Source organism: Pezoporus flaviventris, unplaced genomic scaffold (genome assembly GCF_033815535.1).
Source record: "Pezoporus flaviventris isolate CSIRO_AGI_PZ_B2104156 unplaced genomic scaffold, CSIRO_AGI_Pfla_v1 ptg000015l, whole genome shotgun sequence".
Classification (NCBI taxonomy): Eukaryota; Metazoa; Chordata; class Aves; order Psittaciformes; family Psittacidae; genus Pezoporus; species Pezoporus flaviventris.
Window position 1 is genome coordinate 19103684 of NW_026892563.1, and position 19577 is coordinate 19123260.

The 19577-nt window shown below is 37.8% G+C and overlaps 1 protein-coding gene across 5 annotated transcripts in view; it reads left to right on the forward strand.

Moving 5' to 3' along the window:
• Window positions 1–19577, forward strand: part of GRIK1 (glutamate ionotropic receptor kainate type subunit 1) — a 168524-nt gene that overhangs the window by 108208 nt on the left and 40739 nt on the right. For all 5 annotated transcript variants that reach the window (XR_009743458.1, XM_061453726.1, XM_061453725.1 and 2 more), the window contains exons 5-7: window positions 3688–3741; window positions 5662–5835; window positions 9124–9267. Coding sequence is in view for 4 of the 5 variants with exons in the window: in XM_061453726.1 (XP_061309710.1) it covers window positions 3688–3741; window positions 5662–5835; window positions 9124–9267 (372 nt within the window). In the remaining variant the exon portion in view is untranslated. The remainder of the gene's footprint in view (window positions 1–3687; window positions 3742–5661; window positions 5836–9123; window positions 9268–19577) is intronic.

Here is a 19577-nt window from a genome sequence, read left to right on the forward strand (position 1 = left end):
CTGAGTGTGGCTGAAGAACAGATTTTATACAGGATAGGATGGGTAGATCTGCAAGGAGGATGGAGAATATTTTAGCTTGGTTTCACTAGTTTACATTCATCTAAGTTCCATAGTAAGTAAAAGCTATTATTAAATAGGACGTTTATCTCAGATGTATAATTATTTGAATAATTACATGCAGAGTTGTTTAAATAGGAATGGATAATGAAATCTCATTCTAATTTCTTATAGGTAGCTATATATTCATAAACCAGTCTTCCTTTCCCTTCCCTTTCCCTTCCCTTCCCTTCTCCCTGTTCTGGGCTGCTGTGTTCATTTTCTCTTGTGGGGAGGACTTTTGCTCTGTTGGAAGAGTCTGTACAGCTGCTTTGCAAGGTACTTCACAGGCATCCCAGACTGAAAGGAATCTTTGCTCTTAACATGCTTTATCATTTTCTCACTCCTGGTAGTTGCTAGAAGCTGCTTTCCCTGTACCTGCTGTGTTGCAAACATACAGAAGAGAAATCCTTACAGCTCTCTTACTTACACTAATAGGATCATCCAAGTCATTAAGGGCTGGGAATCATTAATGCTTTGGGGTCTCCAGCATAATACTCAGCATTCCTCCTGCTTTTGCCTTAACTTGTCTTCATCTCCTGTTTTCCTAATACTATCCATTAGAGTGGGCATTTGGTACTATCAATCATGAAATCATCATTCATTGGTAAGTTTACTTAGTGACCGTATTGCCCTAAAACATAAGTTATTATTAAAAAGCCTTTGCAGTCCATGAATAAAAAGTAGCCATTTAGATCAGTCTGCAGATATAACTCACTGTGATGTCACAGTGATGTCTAAGTGCTGTATAACTGTATAACTGTTAACTAATTGTCAGGCGTAATGACTGTTAAAAGGGAGGACAGCCAGTTAAGGCTGTGCTTGTGACCAGTGCTAAGGGAGAAGGCAGAGCTCAGTGGCAGATCAGGGCCCAGCCTGGGACACATACGACATCAGTTTTTATTCCTTAACCAGACAAGGACATTATTAACATGTGTGTGCACTTACAAGCTCCCTTCCAGCTGTCTGTATCATATTTTAATTGAGTCATTGTTAATATAGAAAATACGAAAGTAATGTGTTAATTAAGTTCTCCTGGGCTGCTGCAATACTTCTTTGGAAAAATTTCAGCAAACATCTTTCATGGAGCCCATAAGTGCCAACTGCCGTCATGAACCTGTGTCTTGGTTATGGCAGATAACATTACTGACTGAACCTTGCTTTTTACATGCAATTGCCTTTGGTTTTCAAGGGTTTGGTTTGCTAAGGTTTTCCCGGGTTCTTGGGGGCAGATTGTTTTTGTTTGTGTCTTTTTTGTTATTGGTTTGTTAGGTTTTTTTCCCCAAAGACAATCCTGTAACATGACTTCTGAAATCACTATTATTCACAGGTTTGTGTGTGTTCTGTTTATAACACATTTGTTTATAACATACTTGGAATACAAGTATGTTTATAACATGCTTGAAAATTAATACTCACATAAAAAGTTTTAATCAAAAATGTGTCCAGGAAGCAAATACTCCTCTCAGGTTACTACCCTTGGATTTGTGAGGAAATCAATAACTGGATTACCTTGGATTAACTATCTGGGCTGGCTACCCAGTGTAGATGCAGCAGCACAAGCTGGGTAACACTTCTCAAACAGGCTACATGCTTTATAATTATTCTAGTTAGTGTGTCTGTCTGATTATTGCCTAATTAATGTAAAGTTGTATTTTAAGGCATTATATGGCTTAACATTTTCCTGGCTTTCTTTCGTCTTACTATTTCTATGCAGGGAGATTGCAGTTTATATCTTCTGATAACAGAAGCACAATGACTTGACGTTAGCTCTTCTATCTCAATCTAGAATCAAAACTGCAATGAATCAGTAATGTAAAGCTGGGTAGTTGTATCCTCCTATTTACACTTCTTAGCATGAATTTGCTTTTATAATAGAGTAACACCATGGACAAAGTGCAAACTTCCTGTAGAGGACCAAATAAATTTAGGTATACAGAGGGTTATCTGAGTTCAAACCACACTTACAGCTGGTCTGTGCCCCATATGAAGCAAATGGGTTTTTTCAATACAGTGTAAGCTCAAAAGAGACCTGCATAGTAAAAATCCTGGCTGGCACCTCCTTCCTACAACAGGTACCTTAGACACAGAAATCCAGCTCCAGGGAGCAGAATTGAGTCCAGCCAGGTCAGTTGGGAAACACAGCATGCAAAAGTTTCCATTGATGTTACCATACATCATTTTCTGTGTGTAAGTAGGGAAGGAGTATCAGTCTCCAGGACTTCTAGATTGCTTATTTCTACAGGTAATGAAACAACTCTTAAGAAATGGAATAGAAGAGGATTAATAAAATAAGAAATTAAAAAAGCAATTTTGACATGTATATTCACTGGAGCATTTCAATAAAATAGTTGCCTTCTGTCTTGTGTTTTAGTGGCTGGAAATGGATTGGTTGTTTGTGATTAACACTAAGCTATTTTTATTGTCTATTGCATCTTAGAAACTTCAAGTTGTTTCTTTTTTGTTGTTGTTGGTTTTTTTATGTGAGGAATTTCCATACACAATTACACAACTGATTTTCAGAGGCTTTTGCCATGAAAGAGAATTTTGGCAAGCAAATCACACTATATTCACCTTTCTTTCAAACAGCTATTCATGTACTGCTAAGTATCCTAAAATACTACTAATAGCAGCTGCTTACGTTACTGTAATCAAAACTGAATAACATTTAACCTTTGTCTGTTTTACTGTCATGGTGATGAATTCTTCTGTAGTTTCCTAGCTCATAATTCCTCCTCCTCTTCACAAGATCCCAGAGAGGGCAAGATAAAAATGCTTGCATCATGGTAATAAAGTGTGTGGACACAGCAACAAGCGTAGGTGATGCTGGGCTGAAACTGCAGAGCATCATGTTATACACCATCAGGGGTGTTTTATGTAAGCATTCCCAATGATTTTTGGAGAGGGGCTGAGGGAAAAAAAGCATCCCTCTAGAAGTTTCCTGCAATGTTAGGAATGGGAAGAAGAAATTCATCCTCTTCTGCCCAGAGTGGCCAGTCAATATGCATTTAAATGCCATCTGTACTTCGCAGACCTTCATATCGTCTGGAAAATTAATCCAGACCAGAAATCCTTTCATTGTTGTTTTGACAACCTCCTGCAGACCTGCATTTCCCAGGTAGAACAAGAGGTATTTATAGAAGCTTTCTTCTTTTTGCTTTTTTTATTTCTTGCTTACTTCAGTGAGCACTCACCGATCTTGCTCTCACATGGTAATGCAGCATGAAACAAGCTGCACCTAAGCACTTTTCCTTACAAATTCTGGTTCCTGCTAGTAAATTCCTTTTTAACGTTTCTAAACTGCAGACTAAAGGATTTCACTTTTCAAAAATCAGCTTTTTGTTATTGCTAGTAATTCTTCTTGTCCTAGAACTTTTTCACTTTTTAACCTCTTTCCAGAGGTGATAAAAACATAATCTAAATACAACAACATTTTTTTTGCGCCTGAAGAAAAATGTACATTTTACTGTGATCAAGTTTTCATGACCTGTAGCATATTGTTCCAGATTAACCCATGCTTTTCTAAAGACTGTGTGGTACGCTGGAAGCATCCAGACTAAAGTACATTCACCTTTCAATCTCTTTCAACAGGTTCTCTCCATGGGAATGATGACAGAATACTACCACTACTTTTTTACAACTCTGGTAAGGAACACGAAAGATTTGGAGTGATTTAGGTGTTGTTGTTGCAGAAAAGACAGCTTAAAATTTCCAATTTTTCTAGATCTTTCTTGCCATTATTCAAGGAAAACCCTGGACAATGGGTACTAACACTCATTAGTAATACCAGGACTCACAATTGTGTAAGGAAACTGTTTTGCAGTATCTGTGGGGCTGGCTAACACTTTAATGCAATGAAAATGAATTGGAGTACTGTGCTTAAGGAGGACCCATTGGTACAGGTGGATCAGAGTGAAATAAAATAATGAGTCAATGACTTTGCAATGGATCCAAGATCAAGCACCACAGGTGGTGTTGCTCATCTCTAAAATCACAGATTCATAGAATGGTTTCGGTTGGAAGGGCCCTTAAGGATCATCTGGTTCCAAACCCCCTGCCATGCGCTGGGACACTTTTCAGTAGACCAGGTTGCTCCAAGCCCTATCCAGCCTGGCCTTGAACACTGCCAGGGATGGGGCAGCCACAGCTTCTCTGGCAACCTCTTCCAGTGTTCACTCTTTGTTCTGATTAACACACTTCTATAAGAACACAAAATTACATAGGTATAAAATCACCTGAGAAGTTTTATACTAAAAAAAAAAAACCTACATTTCTTTTGTGGTACACATCTATATATGGTACAAATACTCTATAAATACTTGTTTCAGCACATTTTTCCTATATTTTAACTGATATGTTACATATAAATATAACTCAATCCATGCTTGAAGTCCATTTGCATTGTAGACTAGAAAGACAGCAAAGACCCAATATTGCTAGAACTGGATTATATCATGTGCATCTGCCTATTCTTTATTTTCTTTCATATAAAATTTTATGTGGGAGTGAAAAATCATTTTGAATCCAATAGTCAATTCATTAGTTAGAAAAGACTCTCCAGTTGTTTGGAACTTGAAGTAATAGCTTGAAATAGTTCTCTTTGAGGCCATTTTAACATCAAGAAAAATGTGAAAATTATTGTGGAACTTACAGTTTTATACAATAACCAATACAATAAACATTCTTACATAAAATGGTAACCACCACCACCACCAATATGCATGAGATAGAACAGAGCACATATTAGAGCAAGGAATAAGCAGTGCTGGTGTTACCTTTGCATTGTGGTATTGTAAATGTTGACATTTTGATGGTTACTGTGATAGTAAACCATGAGCAACACATTTGTCATTTTACTGGCCCACTGGAATCTGCAGAAAGTTGTTTTGAAAAACAGCCTTCAGGCTTTGAGAAGCAGTTATCGTATTTCCACTGCCTGATAAATACAGCTGTGGAATGTGCCACACAATTATATCACTTAGAATACCCATTATTTTCCTGCCCTGTAAATGCTGACACTGAAGTGCATGGGCTTACTGTGCACTAGCCTGACACATCCATTAGACATACTGGCAGCAAGTCACCTGAAGGAGGCAAGGCAGGAGAAAAATGGGATTCATAAGTAGCAAAAGTTTATTGTTCTCGATACCTATTGGAATTTTCTTTTGCCAAGCTGAGAAATAAGCTTGACACTGGCCAGCTAGTTCCTCGTGTTGGTTTGTCAGAGCTCTAGCACTGTTAAAGAACTGCTATAAATTAAAACTAGATACTGCTGTGAGGTCTTTTGCAAAATAGTGGTGTCCTGGAGAAATTATTCTTTATGTTCCATGGTTTATGACATGGTTTGTCATAAATTTCACATAGTTTTAGTTTATACAGATTTATAACCTAAGTGGTCATGACTAGATTTTGAAGGCAAATAGAGCGTTCACAGGAAAAAAAACACATCAGCACTTGAGCTTTGGGTTGAAAATCAAATGCAATTTTGGCCTAATTTTGCCTTCTGAACATTTTGCTTTAAAAATACTACATCTGTTTTTGTTTGTTTTCTTAATGGTGATTTAGGATCTATTTGCATTAGACCTCGAACCCTACAGATACAGTGGAGTAAATATGACAGGGTTTCGCCTGCTCAACATTGAAAACCCCCACGTTTCATCGGTCATTGAGAAATGGTCAATGGAGCGTCTGCAGGCACCACCGAAACCAGAGACTGGCCTCCTTGATGGCATGATGACAGTAAGTAAATAGCCACAATGATGCCGGGGGGGGGGGGGGGGGGGGGGGGGGCATCTACCACACATTTCATAATGCTGTTCTATCATATTTGAACTGATCCTATTACTGCTTCATTTTACAATGCAAATGCTGAAGTAGCATCCCCAAAATAGACTTCCTTTTACCTGCTTCTACACAGAAGTGCATTGGCCTCATGAACCAGTGTTATACTCATCTGTGTGACAAACCACTCCCAGAATGTTCTAGAGATGAGTGGCAATACTCCATCACAGTGTCTTCCAGCTAACATCATACATCTTATTGTTGTCAAATGTATATACTGCTGCCTCATTTTTCTAATAATGTCCAACATGGAGTGAAGAACATAAAAATGTTCATAGCAGGTGTACAATGTATAACCTGCAGGGAAAGGTATTGTACATGTGGACAGGTAATAGCATTTTTAAATTGGAAAAGTGCCCTTTCTCTTCATTTCCATCATCTACAGTAACTCTGTCTTTTAAGGTATAATTCACAGATAAATGAAAGCTATCACCAAGCCAGGAAATTAGGATTTCCTCCCTACAGCTACCCCAAGAAGTAAAGGAAAGAATAGGAGCAATTACTTGGGCAGTATGACTCCATTCGGTGTTGCAGGGTGAAGGGTTGCCATCTTTTTGCAATATAAGATAATGTATCTTATGTACTGAGTGCAGTTTGAAGTGTTATGAAATAGACTTTATTGCAGATGATTGATGGGAAAATTTTGAAACATTCTAGCATCCTGAAGAGAAGTGCATTATGTGTGTTATCTCTAGCATTTCAAAAAAGTGTTCCTTGTTTGGGCAGTGCCATTGTGCTCACTCATACACAAAGCAGGGAAGAAAGCTGTCCCTGGGAACATCTGATGTGAATGCACAAGACCTGCAAGGGTAGCTATTCACACATAGCTATTCACCTGCATTCACTCAACTGTCAAACTGAGAAAAACAAAGTTCTTACTAGACTCTTAAGCTCTCATTTGTATCTGACTCTTATCCTCTTCTATTCATCTCTATAGTATTTTATTGTCCTTGATGCCCTGAAACAGCATGAGTGCCAGGGAAAGCATCTTCCTAGTTGGCTGTGATCATTTAAATATTCATAGCAAGTTCTGTTTATTCAGTTTGATGGAGAACTGCAATACTGCTGTATTTCATTAGGCAATAAGGTTATGACAACCTGTGTAGTATAAGGAGATCAGGATTACATGCCCTGTTGTCAGCTCAGGATTTCTCTCTTCTGTTTCATGCTGTATTGTTTGTTCTGATGACAGCTTGTGGGAAGTCAGCAGGGCATGACCAAGACAGTATTGAGCTCACGTCCCACTTGCCCAAATTGCATACAAAGGCATAGTTGTTCTAATGAGATCTTTTGGTTTCTTTGCAATGATTTAAATAGAACACAGTAATCAGAAAAACAAGTTCCAGGACTAAATCTTAGACCCTTTCTTCTTATGCAAAGGTAAGGCATAAGGCATTTTGCTTCAGAAAATGAGGTGGGGTGACCTTTGCTTTCTCCATGTAACCCCAAGCCCTAAAACAGAACAGTGCGTGGAGAAATAAAGGCTGAGGGAGGTAATATAGCCTCCTGTCTTCTGGATGAAAGGATGGATGAGTAACAAGTTACACAAACATGAGACTCAAACAGCTGAATCTGAAAGAACATGTCCCCAGTCTAATGTAAAATCTGATGCCCATTGTCATTGATGGGAATCTTTCCATATTTTTTTGGATCAGGCCTTTAGTCTCTGGGTCCATTTGGAACAACTCTCTGTTTTCAGACACTTGACAATGAGAGCTGTTATTGTCTCCTCCTTCTTGACTCACCATTTATAATGTTTTCAATTTACTCTGATTGTGGGAGCACTGTTTTGGGCAAACCCTGATGAGTATGTCAAGAGCAATTCCTCATCTGCCATATATTAAGATGAGTTGATAAATTCAGATCACATTTGATTGCCAGCAAAAACCTCCAATGCTGATAAGACTGATGCTGTTGTAATTTACTTAGGTAAATGAAACAGACAAAAAATGAAATATATTGATTTCCCAAAGGAATCACATGGGAAACGAATAAAAAATGGATTAGCTTTGCAGTTCATATAAATGAGTCCAGTTTCTCATCTGCTGAGGGTTTTTTTTTTAAGGCCCCTGTTTAATTATTTAGTAGCTTTACAAGAAAGGTAAGCACTTCATCTTCAGAGCATCCCTGTGCATTAAGCAAAACATGATTATTTCCACCTCGCACAAGAGCACTGAAACACAGCGCAGGTGAAGGTGAGATTTTTCTAAAACTTCTCAGTGATAAAGGTTGACAGTGCATGCAATCTCAGGTTGAGGCATGCTTTTAAACCAAGAAACCCATCCTCAAAACCCAGAGATGCACAAACAGCATCCAGTAATTTCAGTATTGTTTAAGTATCTAAGAGCTGAATTCATCTGCCCTTAGACAGCTACAGGTTAGATGGATAAGTCCAACTTAATCACCAAAAAAGACACCTGAAAGACACAGTTCACCTCTCTTTAAGACAGCATGGGAGGTGTGGCAAAGGAACAGCCATAGCAAGATCTCTGTGGGGCCATTTCATATGTTTGTGCCAAAAGCCAGTATCCCTGAGGGTAGTAGACACTTAGAGTAGACAACTGCCTGGTGGGATGCCTACCAGGTGTTCAATGGGACTGATTTCCCTGGAAAGCAGGGCCTGCCTACCCTGTGGGTAAGAAAATCCCACAAATGCCATGAGAAGAGCAGCAATGGGGAGCTAGCATGGGCCCCACACAGGCAGCTGTCCTACATGCCCCCATGCCCTGCCAACCCACAAGCTGGGCAGACTGGCTTGAGAACCTGAATGGTTCTTTCACCATGGTGCTTTCAACATAATTCATGTAATTGCACACCTGGAGGTGCTGAGAGTCTTTGGCAAATCCCATGAGGAAACTATAGAAGACTGATTACTGCTAAGTGCTTGACCCCAAGATACGTCTGGAGTGTGGGACCTGCGCTCCTGTATCACCTGAGGCTTCTTCCTGCAGCTATCCAATGTAGCTTACTTCCCAACGCTCACCTGAAAATACTCTGAAACTAATATAAGCTTCCAAAAAAAAAAAAAAAAAAAAGTAGTTTTTGTTGCACCTTAGATTTTCATGGAGAGCCCGGTAGTGGCATTTCCCGTAACAGCAGCAGCAGCACAGGAAACTGTTCTCAGTAGAGAAAAGCAGGGTGTCAAGATGTACGTTAAAGAAAGCCTTTCTGTTTTTTTTCATGCAGACTGAAGCAGCTCTGATGTACGATGCTGTTTACATGGTAGCAGTGGCCTCCCAGCGTGCCTCCCAAATGACTGTCAGCTCCTTGCAGTGCCACAGACACAAGCCGTGGCGCTTTGGACCCAGATTTATGAATCTGATAAAAGAGGCAAGTGTAGACCATCTGCTTATGGTCAGCATAATCCTTCTTTTCTTCTTTACTGCATTGGCTTGTGTTGTTGCTCCATGCTCTTTGTCATGTGCTATGTTTCGGTTTCTGGCACTCAGATATCCATTTCTTCCTTATCTTTCTAGCTGAGAAACATCAATCTACAGACACTAGGCTGTGGCTTGCATTCTTGCATTCTGTTGGAGACTTTATCTGGTCTTTCAAAAAAAGAGACTGCTAAACCCTAGGTGTGATAAAATCTCAGACTAACACACCAAAGGCTTCCAGGATTTTTTCTCAGTTAATGTCTGTTCTGTATGTTTATAATTTCCAAAAATATGAAATAACTAAAACCAGCCATTTTAGAAAATGAAAGAAAAGTAAGTCTATAGTTTTGTCCCTGTTTTGCCATTTATTTCCAATTGTTTTGCTGATTGCTTGATCAGTAATCAATATCCAGGAAATATTGCAGCTAGTATTTCTAAAGAAGTAAATAGTTTCATGAAGTAACGCACTATGTTCTAAGAATACATCACTGAGCTAGCTTGATCCACAGATGTTCTAAGAAATACACATTTTAGCTGAAATACCTTCACTCTTCCAAAACTTCAGTTTTTATTATGAATTTCAAATGGAAACTTTTCCTTTAGGGAAGAGTATAGAAATTGGAAAATTCTGTGGAATATATATATGTTTTTTATCTTTTCCATCAGCTCTTGTCCATGACATGGTGACTCCTATCAAAGCCACATTCATTCACTTTTGTGTACGTGGAACAGGATCTGTAGGCTGAGGTAGAAGGTAGGAGGTGGCAGCATGTCAGGGCATACACCTGAATCCAGACATATGGTAGGAGCAAACTGAAAGACATGGTATGTGGTGGTTACAGAACAAGTAGAAGAGCTATCATCACCTTCTCCAAACCTTTCCAAGTAAAGTTTTTAGAATTGCCATAGGCAATGCATGGTGATTCACCTACACAGAAAGCATTAAAAGTTTCCAAAACATTGCTTTCCACACAGGGTGTTTATGAATTTTGTTTCCTTGTAAGCTTCTCTCATTGAAAGTATAAAGAAAATAGTACTCCAGTACTCAAGGTCCTCACTTTAAGAATTAAAGAAGCTTTGAGGTACTTTTCTTACAGCAACACAGTCATGGGAATACCCAAAGGAGTCAGAAAAGAAGGACTGGTAAAGATTATTTCTCTCACACTGACATCATCAGCCATGCTGCATCCAGCTTCCCTACTGGGCAGGAGGTGGGAAGATTGTAGCAGGAACAGTAAGACAGGAGAAAATTGTCTAAGAAGTGTCTGTAATAAAGATGAACTTGTCCCTCCCTCCTTCCCTCCCTTCTGAAGTGATCTAAGTGGGAATCTTTGCTGTTCTGTTTCTCAACATCAAACTAAATGAAGTGCCATTGCTACTCAGCCAACTTCTGGTGCATTTTAAGAATAATTATAATGAGGTTGAAAGTTAGTTAGTTAGTGTGTATCAGTCAACACACATGCAGTGGTGACCCATGTATTTTAGGTGATGCTAAGTATATAGCATAAGGGTCCTGAATCCTGAGCCAGGAGTACTTTTACCAAGATTACCAGATCTCAGCAGATCCAGTTCAAAGCTTAAAACAGTTAGTGCATTCACATTTATCATGTACAGTTAGTTTGTCTTGTATGGAGTGAGATATGCGGGCTAATTACTGATCATTTTGCAGATAGTGTCTTTCATGATCAGTAAAACACTGATTTAAATGCTCAGAGAGTCTTATCTTTTTGTTGAGGCCAAAAAAGATGTCTGTTAAAAGTAGAAGATAAGTTTTAATAAAACAACATTACATTTCCCATAAAGGCTATAACAGGTGTTGGAACCTAAATTGCAAATAAATTTGGACCTCCTTAGTTCATGTTAGTATCTGGTTTACTCATGAAGGACAGACGAACTTTATAAATTAGAAATCAAACGAGTAGGTACGGACAAAAAAAAGTCAAACAAGAAGAATGCTAATTTGGGCCCCCAAAAATACAATTTAATTTTACTATACTGTGGTAGGGTACTAACAGTCTGCAAAGGGCTATTACAGTCTGGTCTGAAGACAAATATTCTATACTGCAGTCTAAATAAACAACTTTTAGACAAAGAAGTTGCCTGCAATGAGTCCTGCAGATGCTAGAGCTTAGCAAGTACTTCAATGGCTCAGTGGTGGGCTTTTGCATTTAATTTCAGTGGTGATAAGAACTGCCGTCATCTCATTTGGTTTGTGGGCCAGTGCTATAAAATGCCAGGCTGATGGTAATAGAAAGGACCTCAGAACCTCCCTGCACATGAGCAGAGGTTAAGGTGGAAAGCTTTGTATAGCAAGTGATAGGCTGCTTCTCTCTTCATCAGCAGATGACAAATTTCAGCCTGTCACTGTCCTGCTGGAAAGTCAGTGTTCAGGTCATATCTAGTCCTCAGATAAACATGAGTTAGGTTCATCCTGAAAGCAACTGAATACCCTACATCCTCGGGCAAAATATTACCATCTGATTCAAGCTGATACGAATGTATGCACATTGGAGTTGATTTCTGAATTTTCAGAGTAAATGAAAATGAGAAATGCCTAGTTTAATGTGAGAATAATTCTCTCTCAACTTTAAGGCTTCAAGTAGGTGCAACAGGTAACAGCAGTAGCAGATTCACTGCCTATTTTTCTTAATGACTAAGACGAGGTGCTTCTAGCAAGACTGTAGGAGAAAAGTAAAAATGTCTGAGGCTGCAGAATAATCAATTACTGCAACAAAAATGCTCTAAAGATTTCAGGAGTTAATGCTGATTGTAGGAAACATTTGAAAATTTGCAGAGAAAAGCAAGCCTGACCAATGCCCCCCAGTCCTGAGGATAGCTTTGAGGTCAGAGAGGTCATCAGCTAGTCCTGAAAAGGAGAATATTATATAAAATAGACTGTTTGGGATCAAAAATCTTCTACATTAAGATCTTTTTTATGAAAAGTAATTCCTTGCCAGAAGCTTTTGTCTCTCAGTGACCTAATGTCATTCATATAAAAGTGATATTTTAATCTTTTAGCCCTTTTGGAAGCATTTTGCCCATGCCCAGAAAGAAAAAGGATGTCATTGCCTCTCTTCAGAGAGGGAATAGGCAGAGAAAGGATGATTCCACCTTTCCTAAATGGAAAATGTATGTAAGCATGAAACAGGTGTTTATAACTGAATGATCAAATTTCCTGGTTGTGTTCACTTTAAAGCATGAGATAAACCCCAAATTAATTATTGTCTGTCATTCTATTATCATCTAAACCCATGTGAGCTGTCCTCACTCAAATCCAATAACAATTAAAAGGACGACTTCGTAGAGAAGTATTTCAGAAAATAGAGATGCAGACTTCATCTTGAGTGATTTTATTAAATCTCCTCAAACAGGATCACAAGCACAAATCTCAAAGATTAAAAAAATCTAAAGCAGTTTCATCTGCATTTCAGTTTATGCTGTTTTTGACAAGATACATTTCAAGCATGTCTAGTCTGTAGAGACCAGGAGTGAGAGCAATCCATCAAGGATCTGCTTTGCGTGATTCAATACAGCCTTCCTCTCGTAGTGACATTAAAAGCTCTCATGAACCTTCTGAACTAAACCAATTCTTTGTGTAAGCTAATGCAATGACCACAGGAAGCAACAAGATAAATGGACTGATCATTCAAGCACTACCATGCCTGTAAAACTTTAAAGTCTCTGTCTCAACTTATCTGTAATAATTCTTCTGAGTGAAGATGTTCCAATTAGACTGGAAAGCCAACGTCATTCAAATGCCATCAAGCACAAGAAACTCTTTCCTTAGAATTTATAAAGAGTTTTCTAGCTCTCTGCTAACTGATTGTCATTTCCACAAGTAGTAAGTGGTTGCCTCATAGAATGTCTCCAGTCTGTAACAAAGACAAGGATTAGAAAAATCAAGTCACTGAAGAAGCCTATTTAAAATCTCACATCATTTTCCATTGTTAAAGATTTTAAATGAGACCTTAATCTAGCTTATTTATATACAAGGAAGAATGCTGTGAATGTTGAACCAATTCTACAGTTTTTAAAGCATCCAGCACTGTGTGACTCTGGTCTGTGGATGACACTGCTTCAAAAGTAAAATTAAAAGAAAAGACATATCCAGTCTGTCCCTGTACAAGAGGACAGTGATTGACTCAGCATCAGGAAATGAAATTATACAACAAAGACACCCCCATTATCTTAGGTTGTTATTTTGCCTGCTTTTTGAAACCATTATGATAATTCAGAGTGTGGTACTCTGTATTCTGGTTACATTGGTTATAAAAATTTTATATCATGTTTCTTCTTTATAAAAAGGAAAGATTAAAAAAAAGACACCAACACCTTGTCCTCTATACAAAACATAATTCCTGGAATCTTTTCTTCCAAACTCAAGGCATTTAAACAAATAATATCTTTGCTCTGTAGAGAAAGAGGCCTCTTCATCAGTGTAGTTAGGAAGACAGGAAAAACAGGGAGGTGTTGTAATTTCCAGTCACTACAAAATGAGCTGGGAAGATCTACACCACAGGAAAAGTCTTGACAATTCTCTGAGCTGAACCGCTTCTTCACGTAGACTAATAACCATAGAAAACAACAAGATGCGTGGACTTGGCCATACAGGGACTACTGTGCTGCATATCTTTCAAACATCTAGCTGAACTTATTTGTAATAATTCTTCTGTGTGAAGGTGATTCAGTGTGTTAGTCACTTGCTAGCCCATACTTGCCTCCAAAACCAGCAATACTTATATCTGACCTCTGCTGAGAGTGTACACGATTTAGAAACTCCTGTCTTTTCTCAGGTATCTGCTATATACAAACTTATTCAAGACCTGGTTGATCTACAGTAAGAAAGTAGCAGATTTCACTGTTTTCTCACATTTTTTGTGCTGTTTTGCAGCTCTCAGATATAAATAGGGTTTTTTTTCAGCACATAAGTCTTTGAAGATTTATATGCTTTAAATCTCTGAACTGTTTGAATATACGTAGCACTTTAGATGGGTGGCAAGTTCCTACACTCTAATTCTGATCTACCAGTACAGGCCAGCTTGTTTTGTTCTTGGCACAGAGGAAGCAAGCAACCATCCTTATGACTGCTAGATTTCCTGGGAAGCTCTGGTGCAGGGAACAGAAGACAGAGCTAATGAGTTGACAATAGCATGACCACATCCAGTTTGATTTTGTCCAAATTTAACTGACATTTTGCTAAAGGTACAGGAATGCATAAAGTCTTAATTAGCTGGTGTCAAATCACAGGATGTAATTTTCAGGGGATTCTTGATAATAATTAAATCTAAAACAAACATAGAACATCATTGGAAGAAGAAGGAGCTTAAGATTTTTCATTACAGGAAAAGTACAAGTTTGAATTAAGACAGAAGGGAAAGCAATCCATCTGGGGTGATATTCATCAAGGAGCTTTTTTTGTTAAAATTGGCAGCATCTCTAAACAAAGGAGAACAAAACATCATGTAAGAGAACAGAACATTTCTTTTGTTTCATGGGCTTTTATTACTGCCAAAGTCAACACGTAAAAGTATTCTCATTGGAACTAAAAGTATACAGAGTAGAATGAAAAAATAAAGAAGTGAGTGGTACAGGATTGTATGTCAGAAGACCCCAAGAACTCACCATCTCCTCTGCCACCTGAGGAAGGATCTGTGTGTCAGTCAACTGCTCTTTCTGCGAAAATCTCTATGGATGTGACTGGGGAAATATGACAATATTTCACCTCCAAAACATAAAATAGTATCGATTCTGCTCCATCTTTGTCAATGTGTTTTAGTGTTAATTACAGCATTTATAAATACTCAATCCAATTTTCGCTGGGCTGGCTCTGATGCTGCAATATTTACTTAAAAAGAAACACAGTTATTTACTTTGGTAGCAATTTTGTCACCAGATAATTTGATATTAGGATTTGATCCACTCTCATTAACCAAACATTTTTCTTTGTTTTACTTTTTAAAAACTTATTTCTTGGCCATGAAGTAATGGATTCGTTTCTGCTATTAGCTTATTACTCTCTATTACTTTGAACTGAAAACTCTTAATTCTAACAGCAAAAGAAACAAGTGCTGGACTTGCATCCCATTATGATTTATTAGGAATAAATGTCAGCTTTCCAAGAAGATAATGTATGGCTGAGTTTAATGTCAGTAGGGATTCCTATTCTGAAATCAAATTTCAAGTGGAAAAATCACTTAATTTATGGAATGCTCTATACACAGATTGCAAAATAATGATTGTAGGACTTGCATGCTAATAATAAATACACAATGAATTGATAAAAATTATTTACAAGGTTCTGATACTGTGATATCTAAAATCAAACCAAGAAATCTGGCAAGAAAATGATATAATTTTTTTCCATTCTGTTTTTACTTTCTTAAGTATTACCCAAAAAGTAGATCTATTTATAAAAAATGAGCAAGAATTACTATAAAGTGATTTTATCTGAATATATGGAGGCTATTTTGATATTTGCTACACAAAACTTTTTCAGAAAATATATTATATGTCCTGGCTTACTAAAAATGTTCATCATTTACTCCACACTAATATTTCGATTTAAGTGTTAGTGGATGGCCTAAACTGAATGATGCTTATTTGTACTGGAAAAGCTCCAGGAATCGGAGCCATATTACCATTGAGCCATTCACTGTGTGCAGTCTTTGCTGCTGAGGGTTTACAAGATAACTGTTATATGCAAATCATTTAGTTTTTGGAGCAGTGTACTCTCACTGAAACAATCTGTTCCTCAACCACGCAACCTCCTACTCACTTGTTCACAGGTTTGCCAGTGCTTAGGTCCCATTATCCCAGGTGGATATGACACAGTGCTTTGCACTACATGAAGCCCCCACAAGCTTCTTGTAATCCTTGTTGTGCAATGGGTTGGTGTCACTGTAGCAAGACAGCCTCCCCAACAGCTCAGTTGAGGAGGATGCTTCCCATCCAAGATGATGGCCCAGAATTTGCCAGGGCTTTGGCTCCTGGCTCTGCCACAGATTCTGTGCAACCATGAGAAATCATTTCAGGTCAGCTCCAAAACCTGTGTCATTGTCAACTGATAAGGCCAAACCTGTCATTGCTTGGTAGGCACTTCCACCATGCTCCCATGATCAGACTGTTCACTATCCATGCTTGTAGATACAATATCACTCTAAACCAAAAGCAATGGACCTCAAATCTAGATGAAGGATTCTTGTAGCTGGAATTGCTCCGGTGTAAAAGACGAATGGCAGCTTTTGCCTAGTTTGTGTATTTAATCTGTTAGCTGTGTGGAACAGGATTTCTTACTGTCTCACATATGCAACCAGTATCTGTTACAACTGGGATCCCTATTTCCATTAACACAGTAGTGTAATGTTATGTTTTCAAAGTTCATAGTCAACTCTAATCCCATCCACGCATTTCGGTGACAGTCATGTTTGTGCATGGTAAGATAGACTCTATTGTTACTGGGAAGAATAACTGACAAGGTTTGACCTTCCCTTCGAGTTCTTCATACCCACTTAGTCATCTGTGATATTGATATAAAGCAATCTGGTAGGTGTAAGCTTTAAAGTAATTTAAAGGCTTTTCAAACATATGCTATGCAATTAATCCATCTAGGCCGTCATCCTCAAATATTTGAAATTTATTTGTCAAATTTGTTGCATCAAAACCCTTTCATATGACTACTCCTGAATGTCATTAAACTCAACCAGTGCTGTGTAAATGAGTGCTCTTGACTGACTCTATAAACAGCCTGTGACTTTCCTAAGGAATCACGCTTCTCTATTTATCCATTTCCCTCTCCTGTTTCAAGGCAGAGGTGGGCTCAGTCTAATAACTGCACAAACCCCTTCCTAAGAACAAGCCTTCCCCATACCTCATCTTTTCCATTCCAGGACTGCTTTGTAAAAGCCCAGGACTTTTCCCATCCTGAACCTCTTCTGAATAAAGAGGCGATGAAGCATCATGATTTTAAGTGGGGAAGATTAAACCCTGTAATGGTGAATGCTAAAATTCTTTTTATTACATCTGTTATGCTAGATTTGGACCAGGATAATGGAAAAGTCATACACTAACTTACTATATTCCATAATCCTCAAGGAACTCTTTTAATAAGAGGATTAACTGTAAGAGCTGATAAGTTGATGTGTGGCTCATACTACATTATATTTTTCACTGTAACTAGAAGCTTAAATCTATCAAATGTCTCTGCAATTCTAGTAAAGCAGGAGCTTGCTCTTTCAAAATGAAAGAAAACCAAAGGAAAATTAAACTTCCTTGACCATTGACATTTTGGTTAGTATATACTGGGATTGTTATTTATGGTGTTGGAAGATTTTGGTGTGGAAAAGCGATCTGTTATATTCTGAGCATGTGGCCAGAGCAGCTTTACATATGCCTGTGCTTTATAATTTTTTCAGATATCTGATTTTCTAATCAAGAAGCTAAAGTTTGGAGGCGAGAAAAAAAAATAAAAATGAGAAAAAGAGCTCATTCACTATCTTGTCCCTTGCCATCAAGCAAAGCAATTGAGCTCCTCTCTGTATGTATGTTAATCATTGTCAGTAATTCTGTAACCATCGGAATTCTGTTCTGTTAATAAGTCTAAGATGCAATGGAGGAGACATCATCGCCCACCTTTGCATTTGGATGTCAGCTAGCACCACAGCCCTCGTTAGAAATTTTTTTGGATTACCAGTACAAAACTAAAGTAGATATTCACCTTTATTATAAGCAGGTAATGATGACTAGACAGAACAGGTCTGCACTCTGATACACTACTCTGATATGCCATTTGAGACCCCTATATATATATACATCTGCCACCTTTTCTTAGAAGCTAAGGAATGCTTTACTTGAAGTGGTATGGAGACAGTAGCACATGCAGAAGTCACTTTGCTGTATTTACTCTGGTTTGCTACTCTTTAGCTGAAGTAAAATGCTCTAGTGAGATGCTGGCTTAAAGAAATTATGATGTAAAGTATCTCTTCAGGACAAGACTGGTTTTCTTTCAAATTGCTCTTTTTGGTAGACCATCACAGAAGCAGAATCATTTTCCTAATCTCAGTCCAAACATATAATGCATTCTTTTTAGAGGATATATAGGTCCAAAAAGACTATGATATTAGCATGTCTCTGTCACCGTGCAATGGTGAGTGAGCAAACATAATTTGGGGACTTGAATACTAATGCTTTCTGAATTCCAGGTCAAACGATTAACAATCATTCTTTTCTATTGTTTCATTCATAATCATAAAAAAAAAAAGGAAAGAAAAAGAACAGCATGGTGGTGGTATAAATTAATACCTTTTGCTTCACAACGTTGGATAATTAGAAATGTATTTTAAATCAATAACTAATGTTCAATTTTGCCTAGTAACTTCTGATAAAACTAACAGATTATAATACCAAGAATTGAAAATACAAATACACTTTTCTTATATATCCATCATAAAAAAGAGAAAACAAAAAAAAATCTGTCCAGTTACTAGCCTTTGGAAGTTACCTTTAACATGCTTGGGAAAGCAACCTACCATAGGTCAACATAACCCTATTGACAAACCAAGAATATTCTTATCTTCAATTAGCTTTCACTCTAGCTTATGAAAGTACTCCTCTCATACTGAAGAATCCAGCTGTTTTCCGTTCCAGGCTCCCATTAAAGCTGTAGAAAAACTCTGCTGACTGCATGCCTTTAGGATAAAGTTTGAAAGTGTTCATGTCACACATAAACAGCAAGAGAAAGAAAAAAAAACAAACAAAAAGAGAGAGAAATAAAAAATATAGTGACTGCTTTACAAAATAATTATCTAAATATGGCCCATTGTCTAATTTGGGAATTTCTCAAGTCAATCACAGTAGGGTGTTTTTGTGTGCCCAGATGCATTTGTAAGGCTTTTTTAGCATTACACTTATATCCAAGAATACTCTTCACATAAGATGTTCTTTATCATCAATTTATGATACTTCCATATTAAACAAGCATTCAAGCTTCAGTAGCAGATGCAAAGTGTCTGAATATTCTGCACAAAGTCATTCTTGAATGTGGTTTTGTGCAGGGTTTTGGAACTGAACCACAGAACAGTTCATTTTCTGTCACAATACTGTGCTAAAATTACAGCTTGGCTTTTCAATGAGAAGTTTTATATCAGCTCTATACACTTTAAAAATTTGTTAAGAGTTAGGACAGTTTCTCATTACACCACTTAAAGCAGATTCAATATGTACACATATTTTGTAAGTGATATAGTCACAGTTTTACTTGCATTTGCT